Source organism: Oratosquilla oratoria, chromosome 42 (assembly GCF_046742065.1).
Source record: "Oratosquilla oratoria isolate Oo_2021 chromosome 42, ASM4674206v1, whole genome shotgun sequence".
NCBI lineage: Eukaryota > Metazoa > Arthropoda > Malacostraca > Stomatopoda > Squillidae > Oratosquilla > Oratosquilla oratoria.
Window position 1 is genome coordinate 35,654,175 of NC_134818.1, and position 24,406 is coordinate 35,678,580.

Genomic DNA, 24,406 nt, shown 5'->3' on the forward strand with positions numbered 1-24,406 from the left:
CGACAATGTATGCCTACTGACCTCCATCCTAGCACTCCTGCTGAAGCTACACCAGTAAGGCAGGAGTGTTACACTCAACTGGGTGCCAAGCCATGTGGGCGTCCCAGGAAATGAGCTAGCTGACGCTAGCTGCTCTTCCGTTTGCGGCTGGAGGACCGTTGTTTCTGGCAAATCAAGAACAACCCCACGACCGAAGAGAGAAGATGTCAACATTGCCGCCACCCTGAAGCCACCCTTGACCACTACCTCAAGCATTGCCCCACAACTGTTTTTCTGAGGAGAGGGCCTCCGATAACATCTAAGGGTCTTGTGCGCCCCCTATGCAGCCACTTAAGCGATTACGAACTACGTCGGCTGGTGGAGTGTCAGCACCCCCTTTAGATTTTTTATATTGTACTTTTGATTGTATACTCCGTTCATGTCAGGAAGAGTGAATTCACCGGGATGTGCATACGTATTTCACATAGGTATGCACATCTAGTGAATGTATGAGTGGGCGTGGCCAAAGCCACACACACTAATACATTTAATCACCCCCCTCTAAAAATTATTACACCATTAGCTATACACACATATCCACTGCATACATCGAACATCGATCATATTAGAAAGGGTGCATTCACCGAGATGTGCATGCGTGTATCACATACGTATGCACATCTTGTGAATGTATGAGTGTGTGTGGTTAAACCCACACACACTCATAATTTAAAAATCACTCTCCAAACGGGCTCATCCTAAAAGCCCGTGGGAATTTAATTCCCAAATTTCACACACACACTTCACCCCCCCCCTTTAAATATCCCATATCTATTGTTACACACATCATCATTAGCATACACGATCATATTAGGAAGGGTGCATTCACCGGGATGTGCATACGTGTATCACATACGTATGTACATCTTGTGAATGTATGAGTGGGTGTGATTAAACCCACACACACTCATACATCAAACACCCTACAAACGGGCTAGCTACAAAAGCCCGTGGGAACTTAATTCCTAAAATACATAGAATAGAATAGAATGTGTGATGGCAGAGAAAGGATGATTCTGATAAAGAGCGGACCTACGTTGGAACGTCTCATCACGCCGGATACGCCTTTTGTGCCGTCACCCACCCTAGTCACTAACTCTGTTTGACGTGCCAAACCATATCAAACTGAACGAAAGTACTGCTACCCGAGCCAATTCCTCCCTTCTCGTGGAATCTCGCTCTGGCAGGATTATGTCCCATTTACTTTCAAGGTCGTAACTCTCCTTGTACGATCGGCATAGCCCATGAGGTCTGAAAACTTGCCTTTATGACAGGAGAGGGGGAAACCCTTCGAAAGCATTACCCGGTCTCGCGCGTCTAGGCGCACTCGGGCCTCGTGTTCGTTGATAGTTGCAAGACAGACAGGTTTCGTGTGTTAAGCGACTTAGTACCGACGCGCTTGTGAGCCCCCTCGCCCCCCCCCCTTCGAATTACGTTTTTTTTTCTCTCTCTCTCTTCTCATAGAACCATATTGCGATATCAGTATTTAGCGTTACCAGTCCCACCATGGCGGCTGCTGATGGCATGACTGGCGCGCCTGGGAAAAAGCGGCGCTGCGAACCAGGATCAGAGCCTCCATCCGACGATGAAACTGCCGTGGTGGTGGCCCCTCCTCTAAGCAAGGGTGGCAAACTACCAACTTTCAAGGTCGTATCCTCTGCGGGCTACGACACGGCGTTTGAAGTTGTAAGAGCTTTGGAGAAAGCTCCCCTCCGCGGCAAGCTTGTGTCCCTCCGACCCCTCAGCGATGGTAACTAGCTTCTGATGCCGAGCAGCTACCAACTCGTTGAGGAGATGGAGGCGATAACATTGTTGGATGGCAAGCCTCTGACCCTACAGCGCCTGAATCCCGAGGACAAGCAGCGCAATCTCGTGGCACACAACTTCCCGACCAGCTCCATGACTAAAGCTATAGAATGTGCCGCTAGGATAAGACGCCCACGCGCCAAGCCTTGATCACCATCAAAGGTGAACCTTTTGATAACATTGACCTAGGGATATATGGCACGTATGACGTAGGAACGTACATCCCTGATCCTCTCCGTTGTTTTAAGTGATAACGCAATGGTCATCACCAGGCACGGTGCACAGCCAAACAACACAAAAGTTCAAGGCTGGCACTGAGACTGTTGCCAAGTGCCCCAATTGTGGTAAGAAGCACCACGTCTGGAATGCCACCTGCTCTGTTCGTAAAGCTCAGGCCATTGTCTGTCGGGAGAGGACAGAGAAGCAATAGGACTTCATATCTACCCCCCCCCCCCCAAGTACATATGTGTGGGGCAGCAGGAAGCACTCTCCTACTGAAAGCCACCTGCACCTAGGGCTCCTGATTTGAACAATCAGGGACACTTTCCTACACTTCAGAACACAGCTCATAAACAAACCCCTACTCCTACACAGCCAGTTCCCAAAAAAGCCCCCACGCCCACGCCCAAGCACGCGTCTACGCCCACGCCCCCCAGCACCAACCCCACGAGCACAGGAACGGCAGCCCCCTCCCCTCAATGTCCGTCTGATGTCATCCCTCTGCGGGAAGATGCCATCAAACTGATTGTGTCTGGTGCTGTCGCTGGAATCACCAGTACTCAAGGGGAAAGTAATCAAGAGAAGACATTAGACATGGTGGATAAGGCTGTCACGAATGTGCTCAACCTCTTGAAAAATAGAAACACCACCACGAGATCCAGACGAAACGAGAGGACTCCCTCCCCCTCTCCCTCCTCATCTTCCTCCTCCTCTCCCACCTCCTCATCTTTCTCCTCCTCTCCCACCTCCTCCTCCCCTGCCTACTTCGCCGCCTCTGCCTCCTCTTCCTCTCCTTCCACTTCCCCGAAGCCCGCCACACCTTCTTTCACCATTGGCTAAACGATACTCACACCATTGAAGACAAGGAAAGTGCCTTCTGCCAGGCCCCAACACCGTCAATATGCCCTTCGGCTTGAAGACTCCTTTTCTGATGAGGAGGAAAAAGTGTCTCCACTGTCCAAAAGTCGTAACCCATCTTGTCTTCTGACCGGGGAGGACAAGATGAGAACATAATGGAAATCGACAGGGAGGAAAGTTGCCCTGCTCAATAGTCATTTAAGGTTGCTACAGTGGAACATAAACGGGTTCCGTAGTAAAAGCTCGTATTTCCTTGCGCTTGCGCAAGAGTATGATTACGATATCATACTTCTCCAAGAGACATTGGTGAGCGATGAGATGCGATTTCCGGGATACCGCGTCTTCTCCCTCCCTCGCATACCCACTACTAGGGGCTGCATGATCTTCGTCAAATCACCCATCTCCTGTAGTGAAATCATGGACCCTGTATCATGTGGGGATGGTGTAGAAGTGTAGACTCCATCGGGCACACGAAACGTACACCATCTACAGCATATACAGGGGCCATAGTGCGGTGCTGGACCTTGGAGAAGTGTGTGCTCTTGCTGCGGACAGGCTCCTCATCATAGGAGGGGACTTCAATGCCCACCATCCATTATTGATGTCGCCCCAATGTCGCTGGGCACCACTTAAATTACGTATTGGATGAATGCCCTGACATTGCGTTGTTGAATGATGGTAATCCGACGCACGTGCGAGGTGGACAACTTGATCTGACCTTGGCGACGACAACTCTACTCCCTAGGGTAACCTGGGAGGTGCATCCCAGTGTCACCAGTGATCACTTCGGTGTCTCTGTGCACATACAGGATACGCCACCCATACCGGCTATGTTACATGTTCCCAGATGGAAGACTGGTCTGGCAAACTGGTCGGCCTTTGAGAAATCTGTTGAAGAATGGGCAACTTCGTACGTTCCACCACAGGACGTGGAAACGTTAGAAGCTGACTTTTCTGCAGCCTTTCAAGTGGCTGCCAGCAGAGCCATCCCAAAGTCTGGCCAGTCCACCAGGGAACATAAGAACAATTGGTATTATACCCCTGAGGTGAGAGAAGCCAACCATCGGGTCAACATGCTTAGGCGTGTTTTCCGACGGCGCCGAACTCAGACCAATTTGGCCAACTTGCGCGCTGCAGTTCGTGACGCACATGTCACGGCTGCAGATGCCAGAAGAGCAAAATTTCATGAATGGTGTGAGGGCTTTAACGCTCACACCTCCCTAACAGAGCTGTGGTCCCAGCCTCGTAGAGCAACTGGCAGGACTCAACCGTGACGCACTCATCATGCCCCTTATGCTGAGGCGCAGCGGCTGGTACACCTCCAGCAGCACCTCACCCCCGCAGCGTGTTCAAGACACACTGCAGGACCTACAAGGAGTGAGGCGCCTTGGTGTTGAGGACATGATGAGTCGGTCGGATGATACTGACATTAGTTTTACGCTATGGGAGCTACGGGCCACACACAAGACCAGCTCATATACGGCACCTGGAGAGGACCTCGTCACCTATTCCATGCTGACCCATCTTGGGCCAGCGGGTGATGAGGCACTTCTAAGGGTGATAAACGCGTCTTGGAGGACTGGCAAGCTACCAACAGCCTGGAAGACGGCAATCATAACGCCAATTCCAAAGTCCAAAGAACCCGGTGCCTATCGCCCCATCAGCCTGACAAGCTGTATGGGGAAGACAGCGGAGAGGATGGTGCTAAACAGGCTGCTGTGGAAACTGGGCCCAATGCATGACAAGGGCACTGGTTCAGCAAACAGTATAGCAACACTCCTCAATGCTGTCAGTGGCACACCGTCCATCGTGGTCTTTTTGGACTTTGAAAAGGCGTTTGAGCTGGCCAGTCCACTTGTGATATTAGGCACTCTTGTTCGCAAGGGTGTAAAAGGCAATCTGCTTTCTTGGATTGCTGACTATCTCAGTCACAGGTCTGCGAAAGTAAAATTTCAGGGTCACATATCGGAGGCCAGAATGCTGGAGAATGGCACTCCACAGGGGGGGGGGGTTCCTCAGCCCCACTCTGTTCAATGTGCTCATCTCCAATATTCTGGAACTACCTCTACCCAATGGGTGCAAGGTTATCTCTTATGCAGATGACCTTGCGCTCATAATTACTGGGAAACGGTGGTGTTCCAGCAGGGCCCAGCGGGGCTTAAGCACTGTAGCGACGGAATGTTGCAGGTTAGGGTTAAAGATCTCCCATTCAAAATCGAAGGCCATGGCGTAAGGACTCTGGGATGAGAGGGAGCACCTCACCATCCAGGGCCTTAGGTTGGACTGGGTTCATCAGTTTCAGTATCTGGGACAGAAGCAGGGTAGCAAGACACAAGACACAACACACCCACAGTAAGGCTGCTTCATTTAATCGGCGAACCCCCCTCTCCGTCCCCTCATGCAGAAAAAGAGAAGACGGGGAGAAATCCTTTCGGGATGCGTCAAAATGTCATTCACACATACTCCCTCACACCCCCATCCCTCACCCACTCCCTTCCATGCATAACAGCATCATCCACACATAAATATTCACCACTCATCCCTATCGTGTGTCTTCTGCTTTCCTTCCTCAACAGACATTCCCCTCTTTCTCAATACCTTTTTACTCCATCCATCCATCTCATCCTTGGTCGTCCCCTCGTGTTCACTCCTTCCATCTCTGCCTTCCACACCTCCTTTACTAATCTTCACTCATTCTTTCCATGTGTCCAAACCATTCCAATACTCTTTCATCAACCCTATCTCCCAACTCCCTTTCCATCCCTGCTCTCCTTCTCACTTCCTCGTTTCTCACTCTGTCCAACCCAGTAACCCCAATCATACTTCTCATGCATCTCATCCCAAACACATTTAAACTCCTCTCTTCCTCTCTTATGTTCCACGTTTCTGGCCTATACAGTGTTGTAGGCACAATCACTCCTTCATACAATTTCCTCTTAGCATCCATTCCCAAATATCTATTTCTCCTTACACATTTTAATCCCCTAAGACATTTACTTGGTTCTCTCAATGATTTAGACTCAATCTACATTCTACCGCCACCCCTTTCCCGCCACATTCACACCCATGTATCTAAAGCTATCCACTTCCTCCAGTCGCTCTCCCTTAATGTACACTTCCAGTCTACTGCCACTTTCACCCCTTGTACATCTTATAACCTTACCTTTACCCATATTTATCTTCAACTTCCTTCTTTCGCACACCTTCCCAAACTCTCTTACTAACTTCCTTAATCCCTCCTCTGATTCTGCTACAAGTGCAGTGTCGTCAGCAAACAACAACTGGCTTATCTCCCACTTTTCTCCATTTTCTTTAACCATCTCCAATCCCCGACCCATTACCCTTGCATTTACCTCTCACACCCCATCCATGTATAAATTGAACAGCCAAGGCGACATAACATACCCCTGATGAAGTCCCACCTTTTCCCTTGTAAAGTGGAACTATACAGGCACTCCTCCAGTCCTACGGCACCCTACCCTCTTTTACACAAACATTAAATAACCTCACCAGCCAGTCCATCATCATGGTACCTCCTTTTTTAAACACTCCGCATGACCCCCATCCAATCCAGGTGCCTCATCTGCTCTCATCATCTTAACAACTACCTTCACCTCATCTTCCCTTATTTTTCTTCCATTTTCCTCATTCATCACTCTCATTTTCTTAGCACCTCCCACTGCAACTACCTTTTACTCCCTATCCTCCTTCACATTTAGCGACTCCCTAAAATACTCTGCCCATCCCCCTCTCACTGCCATCTCTTCCATTATCATCCCTCCATCTGCACCTTTTACCTTTTCTTCTCTACTTGATTCGCCTCCTCTCCCTCTCTTAATTTCTTTCCAAAACATCTTTTTATTACTTTCAAAAATTTCTATCATACTCTTACCCACTTCACATCTGCTCTCCTCTTTGCCTTCTTTATCTTATGCTTTACTTATCTTCTCTTTTCTTTGCACCTCTCATAAGATTCTCTCACCCTATTTTGTAACCAATCTGTGAAAGCTCGCTTCTTCTCTTCTACAAACTTTTTGCTTCCTTATCTCACCACTCACTACCCTTTCTTCTATTAACTTCCATCCTTGTTCCACACATCAACTTTGCACACCTTGCGACTCCCCATTGCTCCTCCACTTCTAGTTCTATTCTATTCTTCACTCTCTCCTACTCCTTTCTCAGCTTCTTGTACTCATTTTCTTTCTCATTTAAGCAGTTTATTCTGAACACCTCCCTACCTTCTGTCCTTTTCCTCTTTCTCCATCTATCCTCCACTCTCAACTTACCTTCCACCAAAAAATGATCAGATATTCCCCCACTCTCTCCCCTTAGAACATGTACATCCTTGACTCATCCTACTATTCTCCTGGTTACCACTATGTAGTCCATTAATGCCCTATCCACCACCCTCCTATCCACCACCCTCATGTGTACTTATACTTGACTTTCTTCCTAAACACTGTATTTGCTATCGACTCTCTTTCTAGACACATATCCACCATCAACTCTCCACTACGAATTTTTCCGGAAACTCCACACTTTCCAACCACTCCATCTAGTGGTTCATTTCCTATCCTAGCATTAAGATCTCCCAATACCACCACATTGACATTTCTCCCTAATCTCTCTATGTGCTCATTTTAACCTAAACAAAAATGCCTCCTTTTCCTCTACACTCTTCTCACTACCAGGCCCATATGCACATCTCCCTTCCCAGTTTTATTTTCATTCACATTAAATTTGAAGAAACCCCCTTCCACTCCACCACACATTTACCTATCTCTTCACTTACTAGTATAGCCACCCTTCTCTCCCTCATCTTCTCTTCACTTCTCAGACTCTCCCAACTACACCCCCAAACTCAAATTCGCATTTCCCTTTTAACTTAGTTTTACTCAATGCCAACACATCCATCTTTCGTCTCACAAACGTACTGCATATCTCTTCCCTTTTTACGCCCATCTGCTCTACATCCACACACCTTAAAAGACCCAAACCTTAGGGTTTTGGTTGGGAAACTCCTCCCAGACCCTCTTATGCCTTTACTATTCTTAGGAATGTCCCCTTTGGGGCTACAGGGAGAAAGATGCCTGGTCCTATCCCCGTCCCGTTTTTATCGCCTTTTACGACTCAAGTGGAAAGAATTGGTGGCAGTATTCTTCTCCCTCACCACAGGGTTCGGTGAAAAAAGGAAATAAATATTCAGAGAAGTGATACAGGACAGTATCAAGAGTGGGGGACAGCATAACTGAGGGACAGTCACAGTATAAGAAAGTATCATCATTTCTCCATGAATAGAGATTTCCTCTATCACAGACAAAATCATGTGTGGCAGTGGTCTATAGGGGCACCCCATATAGACCCTAAAGTATCAGCTGCATACATACTTATATAAGAATTTTCCTACCCCCATGTTTGGAGAGTGGCTAAATCAAGACATATACCCACCCCTCATTCATCCCACACCCTCCAAAATCCATATGTTGCCCTTTCCATCTTAGCCCCTTGTGGATGAAGGGGCGTCCCTATCCCCTGCCCACTGCTCAGGTCAGAAGCAATGAAGACATAGGTAAGACACGGGACATCTAATACAGATCATCATTCACTCCAGAGAGTAACACAAAATCTTTCCACCGAGTTAATAGTAGAGCCAATGTCTGTGACTTGTTTCCTACAGGCTACAAGTATCTTGCCAGAGAGAACCCAAGTAACGGACTGATTAATTTCTATCACCTCAACTACAACTTCTAATCTGGCTAGCAACTATCCCTTCTTTTAATTTTTACATCTTTATTTCTTCTTATTTGTTATTGTATTAATGTGGGACTGTTTATGCGTCCCCAATGGGTAGCAGGAGGTGCGGAGGAGTCAGCAGTTGTCAGTTCTCTTTATGAAAAGATGGAAGAAATACAGAGTTGATAGATTTTGGGCCTGATCCGAAGATTGAGTGTCAGCCCCTCGAAGCTGCACCTTCAGATAAGAGGTAAGGGTATTGATGGGTTCTAAGGATGGGCAGTAGTGATGATTCTCTCTGACAATAAACCTGAGGGTCTACCAGTTGCAGGTATCAAATGTTGGTTCCGTTACATGTGAATAAGTCTGTAAATGAATGTTCAACATAATCCATCATTTATTAGATATTTTCTGTTAGATAAATAATATTGAAATGTATCCTGAAATATATATATATATATATATATATATATATATATATATATATATATATATATATATATATATATATATATATATATATTAGTTTCATGAATATAAGTGTAGTCACAGATTACCACTAACTGATCTTCAACAGGGGTTTGACACTTGAAAGAAAGAAAAAAAACTTTCACAAGTTTATACACAATATGATACACAAGTATGTTTATACAGAAAACATTATGTCTAACATAGGACAAATACATCTAAGTATACTTTAAACTATATACATTCAAGTTTGGATCCCTAAACGCCTTCACATATTTTATAAATATGATATGAATGAAAACCTAGTTTTCTTAAATATGATAATACCTTCCAAGATTAAAAGAAAATACATCTTTTATGTCTTACAAGCAGCACTTGAAATAAACTCAATGGTCTTCCTTTTGCTAAGAAAAGGACAAATTAATTAATAGGGCATAGCTGCCTCTTCACCATTTCTAACCCACATACAGACAATTATACAAAACTATTAGTATTATGATTCCCCTAGAGAATTTTTTAGAAACATTCATTTACAATCTGCTATAAATTAATATACTATAGATGAAAGACAAAATGAAACAGAAGTATAAGACATCTTTAACAATGCTCTGAAGCACTTAGTCCTCATTTATAAACTTTGTGATTAAGTTGTGTAAACACATAAGTAACCATGTAACATACATGTTCACATGAAGACATCCATGGTAAATCATACAAACAACTTCTATCCTTAGGTCCTCTTATACTTGGTAAGTCGTCTTCTGATTTAGGTAGAACTGCCATCCGGACACTGCCAATGTGATGATGTAAAGGCATGCAGCAATCAGGCAATTGAAAGCATTCTGTTGGAAGCCTCGGTTCACTGCTGTAATAAGTTGGTCATTGTTTGCAAAGGGGCCCTCGAGACCTAAGTCTTCAATAAAGGCAGGAGACTTTAGGTAGAAGAATATGGCCATAAAGAACAGCTGGATAAGGCCCCAGGCACTCAGTACCAGCCCACACAAGGAAACCTTGTAACCGCAGAAGGCCATGTTGAATCTGCAGGAAAGGAAGAACATGTGTTAATGATGCTTTACGAATGTGATCCATCATCACTGTTAGGTTATTTTGTGGTAAAATATTTAATTTCATATTAATAATTAAGCCAATGACTAATATATATTTTTTATTAACTCCTCAATGCTATGATTCTTCTCATGGTAAACCTATTGTATCTATGTTGGAAAAGTTATGACAAAACAAGAAAATAACACTGTAAGGACAGTGTGGGCCCTTATTTTTTTCTGGACAGATGCATTGGCAATGGAAGCCCACCACAGCAACTACAAAACAGCTGCTAGGAAAATCCAAATTGATTTATACAAACTTGAAATGTGGGTAAGACAAAACAGAATGGAAGCCTCCTCCCAGAAATTACTTAAGCAAAGACATCCATGAATCCAAGAAACCTTTTTTGAAGGTATATACTGAAAGAAATTCGTTAATACTAAAGAAAGAGAAATTAAGAAATACCTCTTGGTGTAAAAGAATAAAGTGTGAGGCAGAAAAAAGTCTGAGATGTGGCTTGGGAGAAAAAAGAAGAAAAAAAAAATATTAGAAATTAATTATTTTTCATACAGGAGAAACCCCCTGAATTACAGACCGGTGTCTCCTGCCAGCATTATAGCTACATTGTGTGAAAAGACTGAAAGAGAGGAGAATCAAATACCAAGAGAGAGAGAGAGGGAGAAACATTTTAATAGACAGTCAAATTTATTTCACGAATGGAAGACTATGTGTATCAAATCTGTTAAACTTTTACTAATGAGCAGTTGATGTGCTACAAGAGAGTTTCGGATTGATCTTTTCTATTTAGATCTGGAAAAAGCCTTTGATAAGGTACAGAACATCATTAGTAACCTAATATGGACACTGGAACATACAGGAAGACTTAAGTATTATGGGAGACTTCAATTGCAAAGAAATTTGTTGGGAAAACATGACAGTGCGAGGAGGAGACTTGCGAGGTAATGTACTACTAGATATGACCATGGAATACACAATGACTCAGTGGGTCGGTGAAAACACCAGATACAGAAACAACGAAGAGCCGTCGAAACTAGATTTAATTTTTACAACAGAACCTGAAATTGTGGATAAAATCCAATACAAGACACCAATTGGAAAGAGTGACAAATACTCATTGAAACTGTACTAAAGGAAGAAATATACATAGAAAGAAATGAAAAGAATAGGAAAGGAATATTGATGTACAACAAAACGGACTTTGCAAAACTAAAGAAATTCTTCCAGAATGCAAACTGAGACAAATTTTACATGGAAGAAACAAAAATGGAAGAGAAATGGAATATCTTGATGAATAATTACAATGAAGGGGTAAATAGGCACGTACCAAGACAGAAGCGAGAGAGTGTACATTAAATGCTGGTTCAACGAAAGATGCAGTGAGGCAAAAGACAGAAGGGACAGAGCTTGGAAAAGGTGGAGAAAAGATAAAAAAGGAAAATGGCAAGTCTATATAAACTATAGAAATGAGTATGTTAAGGTGAGAAGAGAGAAAAAAGGAACCATGAAAAGGATATTATAGATAAATGCAAAAAGCAACCCAAACTATTCTATCGATACGTGAATGGTAAACTTAAAAAACAAGCAAGAAATGGTGAAACTACGCCAAGGAAATATAGAATACACAGAAGATTTAGAAATGGCCGAAATCATGAAAAATCACTTTAATTCTGTCTTCACTAGAGATAAAACACAATATTGGAACGAAGGTAATGAAAGGCGATCTCCCCCCCCCCCATGACCGATATATTAATAGCACAAAAAGAAATATCAGAACACCTATCAAACCTTGACGTCAGGAAATCACATGACCCGGATGGAATTGCAAATTGGATTCTAAAAGAATGCAAAGAAGAACTAATGGACAAAATACACAACATAATAAATTGCTCGCTCAAGGAAGGAAAAATACAAAAAGACTGGAAAAATGCTAACACTGTACCAATATATAAAGGAGGAAGCAAGGAAGAACCAACTAACTATAGGCCAGTCTCACTAACAAGCACTATAGCCAAAATTTGTTTAAAAAAGATCGTCAAGAATAGATGGGTAAAACACCTGGAAGGCAATAATATAACAAACCCAAGATAATTTGGGTTCAGACATGGAAGATCATGTACCACAATCTTAATATGTCTCTACTAAAGATTAATAGACATAGTGCAAGAAAGGAATGGATGGGCTGACTGTGCCTTCCTGGACTTACAAAAAGCTTTTGACAAAGTACCACACAAAAAATTATTAAAGAAACTCGAACATATAGGAAGGATACAAGGGAACCTACTAAAATGGATGGAGGACTTCCTGATTGGTAGAAAGATGAGAGTAGTGCTCAGAGAGAAATATTCAGATTGGAAGGAGGTGAACAGTGGAGTACCGCAAGGATCTGTACTAGCTCCAATAATGTTTGCTATTCATGTGAATGACATGGATGATAATGTGAAATGTTACATGAGCTTCTTTGCTGACGATCCCAAACTGTTAATGAAAGTAAAAACTGAAGAGGATTGCGAATCACTGCAGGAAGACCTGAATAAAGTATGGAACTGGAGTCAGAAATGGGAAGTGGACTTCAATATTAAGAAGTGTAGCATGATGGAGTTTGGAAAAAGCAAAAACAGAATATCAGGAGAATATAAATTTGGAGCTAAGGAGGTAAAGAAGGAGAGATCGAAAAAGATTTGGGTGTAATTATCTCAAACGACTTGTCCTATGACAAACAGATAAACAAAATTGTTGAAGAATCCTACAACTTGCTAAGACCAATAAAAGTGACATTTACATATTTGGACGAAGAAATTATTAAAAAAAATATTGGTCACACTGATAAGGCCTAGACTAGAACATGCGGCGACATTGTGGTCACCCAGTACCAAAAAGAATATAAAGAAAATAGAAAGAATCCAGAGAACAGCAACAAAAATGGCACCTGCACTCGCAAACTTGTCATATGAGGAGAGATTGGCTAAACTAGATTTACCGACTCTGGAACAAAGAAGAGAGAGAGGTGACCTACTCACCATCTACAGAATCATAAAAGGCACAGGAATACTTGATAGAGAGGACTTGTTAAACTAGGGCAGGAGAAAGAAAATAAAAAAGCATAGCTACAGAAGAGATCTGAAGAAAAACAGTTTTCCACATAGAGTGGTAGACACTTGGAACAAGCTGGACAAGGGAATAGCGTGCGCAAAAACCATTCATGAGTTTAAGAGCAAACTAGACACTGCGAAATACAAAGGCGGGACACCACGAGCGTAGCTCCCCTTCCAGCATAATACAACTATAGTCAGCGCAACGAGAAATGACCGCTAAGGCGAGGCTAGGAGATTTCCCGGTGTTGCCACACATGGGCATCCATGGCGAGAACGTGCGTGTGGATGCAATGTTTTCTGAATGTAGTGTGAGGGGGGCGGAGCCAGAGATTAGATGTAGCGGTAGCGTCGCTCTTTCTTGCTCATATGCCATGTCTAGACTCGAGGAAACGAAACCTTTGTATAGAAAACATTGCTTTGATTTTTACCTCAGTGGTAGTGTGTGACAAAAATTACAATATAATTATAAGTGGCAATATTATAAAATTATAAAATGGAATTATAAAATAAAATAGAATTATAAAATAATTATATTTGGCACCACAGGGGGACTCCCAGTGCTCCGCCCTAACGGCCATTTCTCGATGCAACGAGTATAGGTAAATACACCGGGTTTCCACGGGCTTCACCAGTGTCGACAGTTGAGAGTTCATTTGAGTGAAAACGACTTCGGTTACAATTAAGGCGTTATTTTACAAATTTCCAAATATCAAATCATATTTCCGTCTTACATAGCAAAGCTGAATGATAAGCTAATATATTTTAAACATGTACGAATGTTAGATATATTGTTGAAATGCTCTGAGAGAAGTCTAGATTTCTGTAAGCGAAGTCATATTCTAGTTACTCAAATGGAGGTTGCAGGTAGGCATAAATGAAATTTTACCTGTTGGACTGACGACCAACGAGAACTAAAGAGTCGAGGATAAGACGTCTGGATGAAGAGAAATAACTGGTGATCCCTCAAAGTTACTTCAAATAATCTTGATATATGTATATATCAAGATGATAAGCTACAGTAATATGTTTGCAGATGGTACAGAAATCACTCAGAGAACTATGGGTGAAGAAATTAGAATTATTGCAAAAATGTTTACACAAAATATATGATGGAAAAATTAACTTTAATGCCGAAAATGCGAAGTATTAGAAATGCGAGAGCGGCACATCTAATCGCGCAGTAAATTCGGCGTCTGTTCGAATCCTGGCCGCGGCGCAGAATAGGAAGGGCATTCACTCAGTAATGGCCCACAATAGCTGCTCACATCGGGTCTGAGGTCACTGCAGTGCCCTGCCGTTAACACTGTCTCTTGCCTTCGTGTATGAACAGTTCCAGGCCGCCGATATGGTGGCCCGAGCGGGTACCAGCTCCGCAAAACACGAAAAAAAAAGAGAAAGATTTGAGAGTGCTGGATTGTAATTATTTATTACTCATTCAATACTATGTAATGTCCTATATCTTATTCTCCATTTCCATACTAGTTTTAAATTCGTTTATGGATCCAGCTATACAAAGTTGCATCTATGTAGAAAAATATAGGGTGGCGGTGGGATGTACTGTCTAATGAAAAAAAAAACAACAACAGGGAAATAACTTAAACGGCAAACAGTGAGAGGAAAATATACTTAGGGCTTTCTTTGACATTAATAGCAATACTGAAATTAGAGTTGCCATCCGTCCTTTATTTCAAAGGACAGTCCTTTATTCAGCTCTATTTGTCCTTGTCCTTTACTGAGATTTGAAATTACACTACTTGTCCTTTATTTTGAAATCGTTTTGACTTGTAGTTCAATTTCAAGGGACAGTCCTTTATTGAGCTCTATTTGTCCTTGTCATTTATTGAGATTTGAAATGACACTACTTGTCCTTTATTTTGAAATAATTTTGACTGGTAGTTCAATTTCCTACTCCCAAGATGTGATGATTGCAAAAGCGTTTACTTCTTGCAGGAGTGCAGGCTCTGTCAACTCTACATTCTGCACAATACCAGACGGACAGAGCGGCAGACCGCAGACCAGGGTGTAAAATTAGCCTCATTTTATGTATAACTCAATTTTCCACTAGAAAAAAACACTCATTTATGGGAAAACCAGAAATTCGTAAACTATGTTACTGAATATGAGAACCACCACCAAGAAAAAAAGAAAAGAAAAGCAATAGAGAAAGAAAGGAGGTGCCGTTGGACGTTTGGAAAGGCAATACTTCAGCCTATTAACTGAACTCAGGAAGAACCAAAACAAATATGGCCTATTATACAACAATGTAATGATGAGACCCTTAAAAAAATCGAGCCATAATTTGTTATAAATACCAGAAGAACAATGAAATCTATGTGAGAAAAAATTTCAGATTGGAAGGCACGTACCAAGACAGAAGCGAGAGAGTGTACATTAAATGCTGGTTCAACGAAAGATGCAGTGAGGCAAAAGACAGAAGGGACAGAGCTTGGAAAAGGTGGAGAAAAGATAAAAAAGGAAAATGGCAAGTCTATATAAACTATAGAAATGAGTATGTTAAGGTGAGAAGAGAGAAAAAAGGAACCATGAAAAGGATATTATAGATAAATGCAAAAAGCAACCCAAACTATTCTATCGATACGTGAATGGTAAACTTAAAAAACAAGCAAGAAATGGTGAAACTACGCCAAGGAAAAGCAGAATAGATTTCGATTAGATTCGTAGGCCATTCATTCCCCAAAGTTTCAGAAATTTGTAGTAGTAGAACATTTAAAGCTAAAAGGAAAAATTAAATTAAAGATGGATGAACTTTTTGATAAAGTAGTATTAATCCAAAGAAACTTCGACACTATTAACAGCTCTGAATTCTTCATAAGCTCAAAAACAACAACCAGAAAGTGGTATTATATTTTGAAACATATGAACTTTAAATGTATAAATGTTTTCAAAATAGTTTCTTTTTTGTACAATCAATTCCTTGAACATCATCTTATTGTGAGAGTTTTTAGTTATATCATCTGAATGGCGAGATGCAAGGAACTGATACTCTGTTGAATTACTCAAGAATGAACTCATACATTTTAACATAAAAGGTAGTTATATAGAATTCGCTAAAAACAGCAAAGATGATACAAATTTTCTGAAGGCAGCAAAAACCCAGGGCAAATAGTTTTAAAGATTAGAATCCTTTGATCAAGGTAAAATAAATGTCTTCTCATTCTTGTTTTTGTATTTTCATTTAGGTAAGAGAAATGTAATTTTGAACTGCATTTAATATTAGCATCTATTATGATCTATAGCCACTTAAATAGATATCAGTAAAGTTTTTATGTCCTTTATTGTAGTTACAGAATTGGCAACCCTAACTGAAATCAATGTTTCGTTCCAGCCATTCTTGTTGCTGTTTATCACGGTAATACTATAAGTATCTCAATTATTCTTATACATATTTCTTAACATTTTTGAGAGCTAATGATTATTCTTTGTGTCTGCCTCCAATACCCCATTTTAGTATGGCCTAAGGAGGCATGTTACCCATTTTTGCTAAAATGGTGTGAGGCATGGGTAAACAAATAAAAGTGTGTGAGCGTAGATACGACTATTATGTATGGTGATTAAAAAATGTAGATACCGTATATATTGCAACTTGAAGTGTGCCAAATCATTGCGCCGACTTTTATAACTTGGGCAAAATGTTTCACGTGTTAATCGTAGACAAGCCACTAACATCCATTTTTGAAACTCTAGCGCTCAGAGCTGAAGAAAATCGGCTGCCGTTAGTCAGTAAATATTTGAAAATGACGGGATCATTTCGGGTTAATTCAAGAGAATAATGAGGTTTATATATAACATGACCGTCAATGTTTTTCTAGCACATGGATATTTAGCTACCGTATTTGATGGGCGATATCTAGTTGACCGGCTTGAATAACATTATTACTCATATGTATTTCATAAAATAGATAATAGTATAAGTAATCTTAAGTATGTGAATGATGACTGACCTTAAAAATGTGAAATGCACAATTCGGAAGTTAATTTTTACAAAACCTTATTTACAAGTACTTTTAAAAATAACGATTTTAGACGACACCTTCCCATAGTAGAAGGCAAAGAAAAGAAAAATGCAATTACTATTTAAGTTGACTTATTTCGTCCCAAACAAAGAAAATTATTATCATATACCGTCTCAAATATTCTGTAATATCTACATGATTCAGTTACGACAAAAATAAGAATTTCATTTAACGTCAAACTTAATTTGAAAATACTGCTGACCAGTTTTCTATAAAAGCAATTCCACCTGAATATGTTTATCACTGCATTTCTTTGACGTAATATATAAAACGAAAGAAATTTACAATGATTACCTGATCTGTGTTTAGCAGAACGGAATCAGCTGTTGTCCTCTGTACACCAAAGCAGACGACACGATCAATACTTTCCCGCCGTTTTTACTGGTCATATATCTTTAAAAAGTAAAGTGTTACAAATTATTTTGAAAGTAGGATTATATAATATATAAACATTTTCTAGAAAAAATGTGCCATCAATGAAACAATGATCCCAGTCTTGCTTTGAAGACCCTTTTTGCATAGTTGTCTAAGACTGTTACACAGTGCACACCAGTGAATGACCAGAAGTAAATATTCATTTTATCAGTGGAATTTCACGACCATAAGACGAAAGGTACGTACAAAATTTCATGAACATATAAATGATTATTATAAGATATGTCATATGGTTTTCTAGGCAATGTTATAAGTTTCTTGTTCAATGACGAAAAAATACATAGGTACATGAATTACACTTTTCTCGATTGAGTGTAGCATACAAATATCGGTATTGCCATGCACAAGCCTAACGACTACGCTGGATACTGTATATATATATATATATGTATGTGTATATATATATGCATATATATATATATATACATATATATATAGATATATATATATATATATATATATATATATATATATATATATATATATATATATATATATATGTATATATATATATAAACATATATATATATATATATATATATATATATATATATATATATATGTGTGTGTGTGTGTGTGTGTGTGTGTGTGTGTGTGTGTGTGTGTGTGTGTGTGTGTGTGTGTGTGTGTGTGTGTGTGTGTGTGTTTACCTAGTTGTATTTACCTAGTTGTATCTTACGGGAAGGGGAGCTATGCTCGTAGTGTCCCGTCTTCATATCTCATTTTATCTAAACTATTTTTAAATTCATGTATTGTTTTTGCACACACCACTTTCTCATCTAACTTGTTCCAACTGTCTAATACTCTGTGAGGAAAGCTGTTCTTTTTCAGATCACTTCTGTAGCTGTCTTTCTTGATTTTCTTTCCGTGTCCTCTTGTATTTCTATCACCCCATTTTATCAGATTCTCTCTATCAATAATTTATATGCCTTTCATGATTCTGTAAATAGCTATCAAATCTCCTATCTCTCTTCTTTGCTCTAGTGTCTGTAATTCAAGTTTTGCTAGTCTCTCTTCATATGATAGTTTTGAGAGTGTTGGTGCCAATTTTGTAATTGCTCTTTGTAAGTGTGTGTGTGTACTCACATTGGTCTTTGGACCACGTGTTGGACTCGTGATCGACAGCTTTTCCCTCCCGGAAGAGAGCTCAGAGCTCGTATGGCCGATCTATGGGTAATGCTATGACCTTTCACTCACACACACCCCCAACTCCCCGCCCACGAGAGTCAGAGTAACGACCCGAAGCACAGCGATATAGAAATAATTTCTGCCCTGGGCAGGATTCGAACTGGGTACTGCGTGCACTATCGTACTTCCTAGTCTAGCGCTCTACCAACAGTGCCACCGAGAGAGAGAGAGAGAGAGAGAGTGTGTGTGTGTGTGTGTGTGTGTGTGTGTGTGTGTGTGTGTGTGTGTGTGTGTGTGTGTGTGTGTGTGTGTGTGTGTGTGTGTGTGTGTGTGTGTGTGTGTGTGTATTTACCTAGTTGTATTTTGCGGGAAGGGGAGCTATGCTCGTGATGTCCCGCCTTTGTATCTCGCAGTGTCTAGTTTGTTTTTAAACTCATGAATGGATTTTGCGCATACTATTTCATTGTCCAGTTTGTTCCAAGTGTCCAAAACTCTATGAGGAAAACTGTTTTTCTTCAGTTCTCTTCTATAGCTATGTTTTTTGCTTTTTTTCCATGTCCTCTTGTGTTTCTTTTGTCCCAGTTAAGTAAGTTCTCTCTCTCTCTCTCTCTCTCTCTCTCTCTCTCTGTGTGTGTGTGTGTGTGTGTGTGTGTGTGTGTGTGTGTGTGTGTGTGTGTGTGTGTGTGTGTGTGTGTTCACCTTGGTCTTTGGATCACGTGTTGGACTCGTATGTGTGTGTGTGTGTGCGTATTTACCTAGTTGTATTTTACGGGAAGGGGAGCTATGCTCGTGGTGCCCCGTCTTCATATCTCATTTTATCTAAACTATTTTTAAATTCATGTATTGTTTTTGCACACACCACTTTCTCAACTAACTTGTTCCAACTGTCTATTACTCTGTGAGGAAAGCTGTTCTTTTTCAGATCTCTTCTGTAGCTGTCTTTCTTGATTTTCTTTCCGTGACCTCTTGTATTTCTATCATCGCATTTTGTTAGATTCTCTCTATCAATAATTTATATGCCTTTCATGATTCTGTAAATAGTTATCAAATCTCCTCTCTCTCTTCTTTGCTCTTGTGTCTGTAGCTCAAGTTTTGCTAGTCTCTCTTCATATGATAGTTTTGAGAGTGTTGGTGCCAATTTTGTAATTGCTCTTTGTATTCTTTCAAGTTTTTTTTTATAAATTTTTTTTTGTACTTGGTGACCACATCGTTGCTGCACATTCCAATCTTGGTCTTATCAAAATGATTAGTATTTTCTTCACCATTTCTTCATCCAGGTATGCCCCTTTGATTGTTCTTATTAAATTATAAGTTTCTCCAAAAATCTTATTTATATGTTTCTCAGGTGACATATTATTCATAATAATGACTCCCAGGTCCTTCTCATTTTCAACTTTTTTTTATTCCTTCTCCCATTTATATGATCCTGTTATTCTGTTTTTGTTTTTTTTTCCAAATTCCATTATACTACACTTCTTAATATTGAATTCCATCTCACACTTCTTACCCCATTCCCAGACTTTATTTAGATCACTCTGTAGTGACTCACAATCTTCTTCCGTGTTCACTTTTTTTTTAATAGTTTTGCATCTTCAAAGAAGCAAAGAAGCTCATATAACTTTCAATTTCTTCATCCATATCATTAATATATATAGCAAACATTATTGGGGCCAGAACTGTTCCTTGTGGAACACCACTTATTACTTCATCCCAATTTGAGTGTTTGTCTCTTATCACTACTCTCATTTTTCTTTCTTGCAAAAAGTCTTCCATCCATTTAAGCAGTTTGCCCTGTATTCCTCCTTCAGTTTCTAATTTCTTAAGCAACTTCTTATGTGATACTTTGTCAAAGGCTTTTTTAAGGTCTAGAAATGCACAATCAGCCCATCCATCTTTCTTGGCGTTGAATAGAAAAATATTAAGTTTGTGATGCATGATCGTCCTTGTCTGAATCCAAATTGCCTTGGATTTAGCACTTTTTTTTCTAAATACTTTGCCCATCTACTTTTGACAATTCTTTCACAAATTTTTGCTATTGTACTTGTTTGAGAGACTGGTCTATAGTTGGTAGGGTCTTCTTTATTTCCCCCTTTATATATAGGTACTATATTTGCTTTTTTCCAATCTTCTGGAACTTTTCCTTCTTTCAAGGAACTGTTTATTATGCTATGTATTTTGTCTGCCAGTTCATTTTTGCATTCTTTCAAAATCCAGTTTGCTATATCATCTGGTCCATGCGATTTTCTGACATCAAGATTACTCAAGTGTTTCATTATTTCATTCTTTGTTACTTCTATTTCTTTCATAGGGGTGACTTTCTCTTCCCATTCAATCTCTCCAGGTTGTATGTTCTCCCTTGCTTAAAAGTGGCAGTCTGCCGACAAGATTGACTAGATAAACACCATATGAGGACGGAGCCTTTATTTGTACGACGTTTCGCTTATTACAGCTTTTTCAAGTACAAGTTGAGATACAAATGCTTGAGATTAAATAAGGGGAAAGGAGGGAACGGGGAGAGAAAAAGGGGGGGGGAAGGAAGAGGAGGAGGAGGAGGAGGAGGAGGAGGAGGGTGGGGGGATTGGACACTGGGAAAGGATGAGAATGCTGGCCCAAACGTCTGCACTTAATGGAGAGCCCATTAAGTGCAGTCCTGGCTAATTTATTCATGGAATAAATTAGCCAGGACTGCACTTAATGGGCTCTCCATTAAGTGCAGTCCTGGCTAATTTATTCATGGAATTTCTAGAAACAGGACCCTTTGCCAACATCGTTCCCGAGCATGTGACCTGGCTGCGATATGTGGACGATATCTTACTCGTCACACCCAGGCGTCTCAATCTTCAGCGCTTGCAGACGGCCTTAAACGAAGTGGAGCCCACCATTCAGTTTTCCCTAGAGGAAGAAATCCACGATTCTCTTCCTTTCCTGGACACACACATCTTTAAGTACGGTAACCAATTTGAATTCAAAGTGTATAGAAAGCCCACCAACAAAAATGATTTAATTCATTTCTACTCCCACCATGATATAAGGACCAAGAGAGGAGTAGTAATAGGTTTTTTCCTTAGGGCATTTAGGATATGTAGTGCAAAATACTTAGAAGAAGAGTGCAGGTTTATTAAAGAGACCTTTTTAACACTAAAATTTCCAGAGTTTCTTTTAGATAATTGCAAACAGCAGGCCGCTAAGATTAGGGAAAGCCGTAGGCAGCAGGACAGCACAACTAGACGTCTCGTGTTGCCAACCGGCGACGTTGCCACCAACCTGACACGTCTTTTAAGAACCACCAATTTGGAAATAGTGTGCCAGACAAGCAGAACAATAAAAGACATCACGAAGACAGAAACACACATCAACCAGACACCGGGCACCAAAGCCGGTGTTTATCGTATTCCGTGTTCAGGATGTGATAAAGTTTACATCGGAGAAACGTCACGCGACCTGAATACACGAATACGTGAACACCGTTACGACGTCAGGCATGATGTCACCACCAATGCATGTGTGACACATAGAAACAAGGAAAACCATCTTATGGACTGGAAGAATGCAGAGCTGCTGATGCGGGAACCAGACAAAATCCGCAGGAAGTGTTTAGAAGCAGCAATCATTCAAGGAACGAACACTATTGAACAAAACAGGGGCATGTTTAACATATCTCCTCACATTATTCCCCTAATACCCATGGCCAGCAAAATATTAAATATTTAAACCACCCTTTCTGGACATTTCGCTCACGGACGTTTGGGCCAGCATTCTCATCCTTTCCCAGTGTCCAATCCCCCCACCCTCCTCCTCCTCCTCCTCCTCCTCCTCCTCCTCCTCCTCTTCCTTCCCCCCCCCTTTTTCTCTCCCCGTTCCCTCCTTTCCCCTTATTTAATCTCAAGCATTTGTATCTCAACTTGTACTTGAAAAAGCTGTAATAAGCGAAACGTTGTACAAATAAAGGCTCCGTCCTCATATGGTGTTTATCTAGTCAATGTTCTCCCTTGTAAACACCGATTTAAAATGATTGTTCATAATGTCTGCCATTTCTATTTCCTCTGTGTATTCAACTCCTCCTTGTCTTAATTTCTCTAAATCTTGTTTGTTGTGTACAAATCTGTAAAATAGTTTTGGTTGATCTTTACATTTCTCTATGACCTCTTTTTCATGTTTTCTCTTTTCCTCTCTGCACATTTGTACATATTCATTTCTATAACAAGTATATATTTTCCATTTTCAGGTCTTTTGTCTTTCTTCAATTTGGTCCAAGCTTTATCTCTTTTGTGTTTTAACTCCTTACATCTTTGGTTGTACCAGCACTTTACATATTCTTTTTCTTGTTTTTGTCTTGGGACATACTTTTCCACTCCTTTCTTCTAGATTTTTGTCAAAATATTCCATTTCTCTTACACTATTGTTTCTTCTTTGTATATTCTTTCCCATTTTTCTTTTTAAAAGTATTCTCTTATTTTATCAAAATTTGTTTTTTTCATACATTATTCTTCCTTTTCTATATTGTTAATTTCTTTTCATGTATTTCTCCTCATTTAGTTTCAGTTCAATCAATATGTGGTCACTTTTACTTATTGGTGTTTTATATTCAATCTTTTCCACTATCTTAGGTTCAGATGTCATTATTAGGTCTAGTCTCTATGGTTCTTCTTCATTTCTATACTTAGTGTTCTACTGTATCCATTGTGTCATTGTATGGTCAATAATCATCTCGAGTAGAACATTTCCCCATGAGTCGTCTCCACCCTTTACTGTCATCTCTTCCCAGCAGACTTCTTTGCAATTAAAGTCGCCCATCATAATTATTCTTCCTCCAGCTTCCATTATCTTGTTTAATGTCATCCTTGTGTCCTCTAACATACTTTTATGTTCACTCTCTTCCCACGAGGCTGTTTTTGGAGGCACATAATTTATCACAAACTTCTGCTCTTCTTATCTCTGTCTTCCACTTCTATCATAATCATCTCTACTGTATTCTTTCCACATATGACACACCTCACGTTTATATCTTTCTTAGTCAGGAACATAACTCCACCGCCTTGTTTCGTCTCTCTGTTTCTAATCCAATAATTATATGCATCATGTCCTACACTGTTGTGGGGTAGTGGACCTTTTAATTTCGTTTCTACAATTCCCATTATGTCCTGTTCTTTTTCCTTCAGATAATCATTCAGTTCATTCAATCCTGTTATTAATCCATCTATATTTGTGTAAGACACTTAATTTTCTGCTACTTCCATTGTATTTTCTGTTTCATTTCTGTTTTTCTATGGTATGGCCCATCTCCTCACTTTCATATTCACTACTCTCCAATAGAATTTCTCTTTTTCTGTCTCTGTTCTGTTCTGGTTTTTTTTCCTTAGCTTCTTGTCTTTTCAATTTTTCCTCCTCTCTTTCCTCTTTACCCATTTCTCTTTTTATCCATACCTTTTTATATTGTTCACTGTTTGCTAGTTTCCCTGTTTTTGCTAAGATATTATCTGCTGTCGTTTGTGACCTGAATTTAATCTTAATTGGTCTGGTCTTATC

The 24,406-nt window shown here is 40.4% G+C and overlaps 2 protein-coding genes across 3 annotated transcripts in view; one reads left to right on the forward strand and one right to left on the reverse strand.

Moving 5' to 3' along the window:
- Nucleotides 1-9,260: 9,260 nt before the first annotated feature.
- The window catches only part of RNASEK (Ribonuclease kappa), an 83,966-nt gene continuing 68,820 nt past the window's right edge, over nt 9,261-24,406 (reverse strand). The window contains exon 2 of the mRNA XM_076179456.1: nt 9,261-10,161. Within this exon, the coding sequence (XP_076035571.1) occupies nt 9,864-10,161 (298 nt within the window). The 3' untranslated portion in view covers nt 9,261-9,863. The remainder of the gene's footprint in view (nt 10,162-24,406) is intronic.
- LOC143021749 (uncharacterized) lies at nt 17,738-22,690 on the forward strand. Of its 2 annotated transcripts, XR_012966000.1 has the most exons (3): nt 17,738-17,930; nt 21,627-21,825; nt 22,032-22,152. XR_012966000.1 is itself a non-coding variant. In XM_076179452.1 (2 exons), the coding sequence occupies exons 1-2, from the start codon at nt 21,614-21,616 to the stop codon at nt 22,589-22,591; spliced, it is 777 nt and encodes a 258-aa protein (XP_076035567.1). In that variant the 5' UTR covers nt 21,577-21,613; the 3' UTR covers nt 22,592-22,690. The 2 variants fall into 2 exon arrangements, 1 of the variants encoding a protein (XP_076035567.1); XM_076179452.1 differs by lacking the exon at nt 17,738-17,930 and having other exon boundaries at nt 21,577-21,830; nt 22,032-22,690.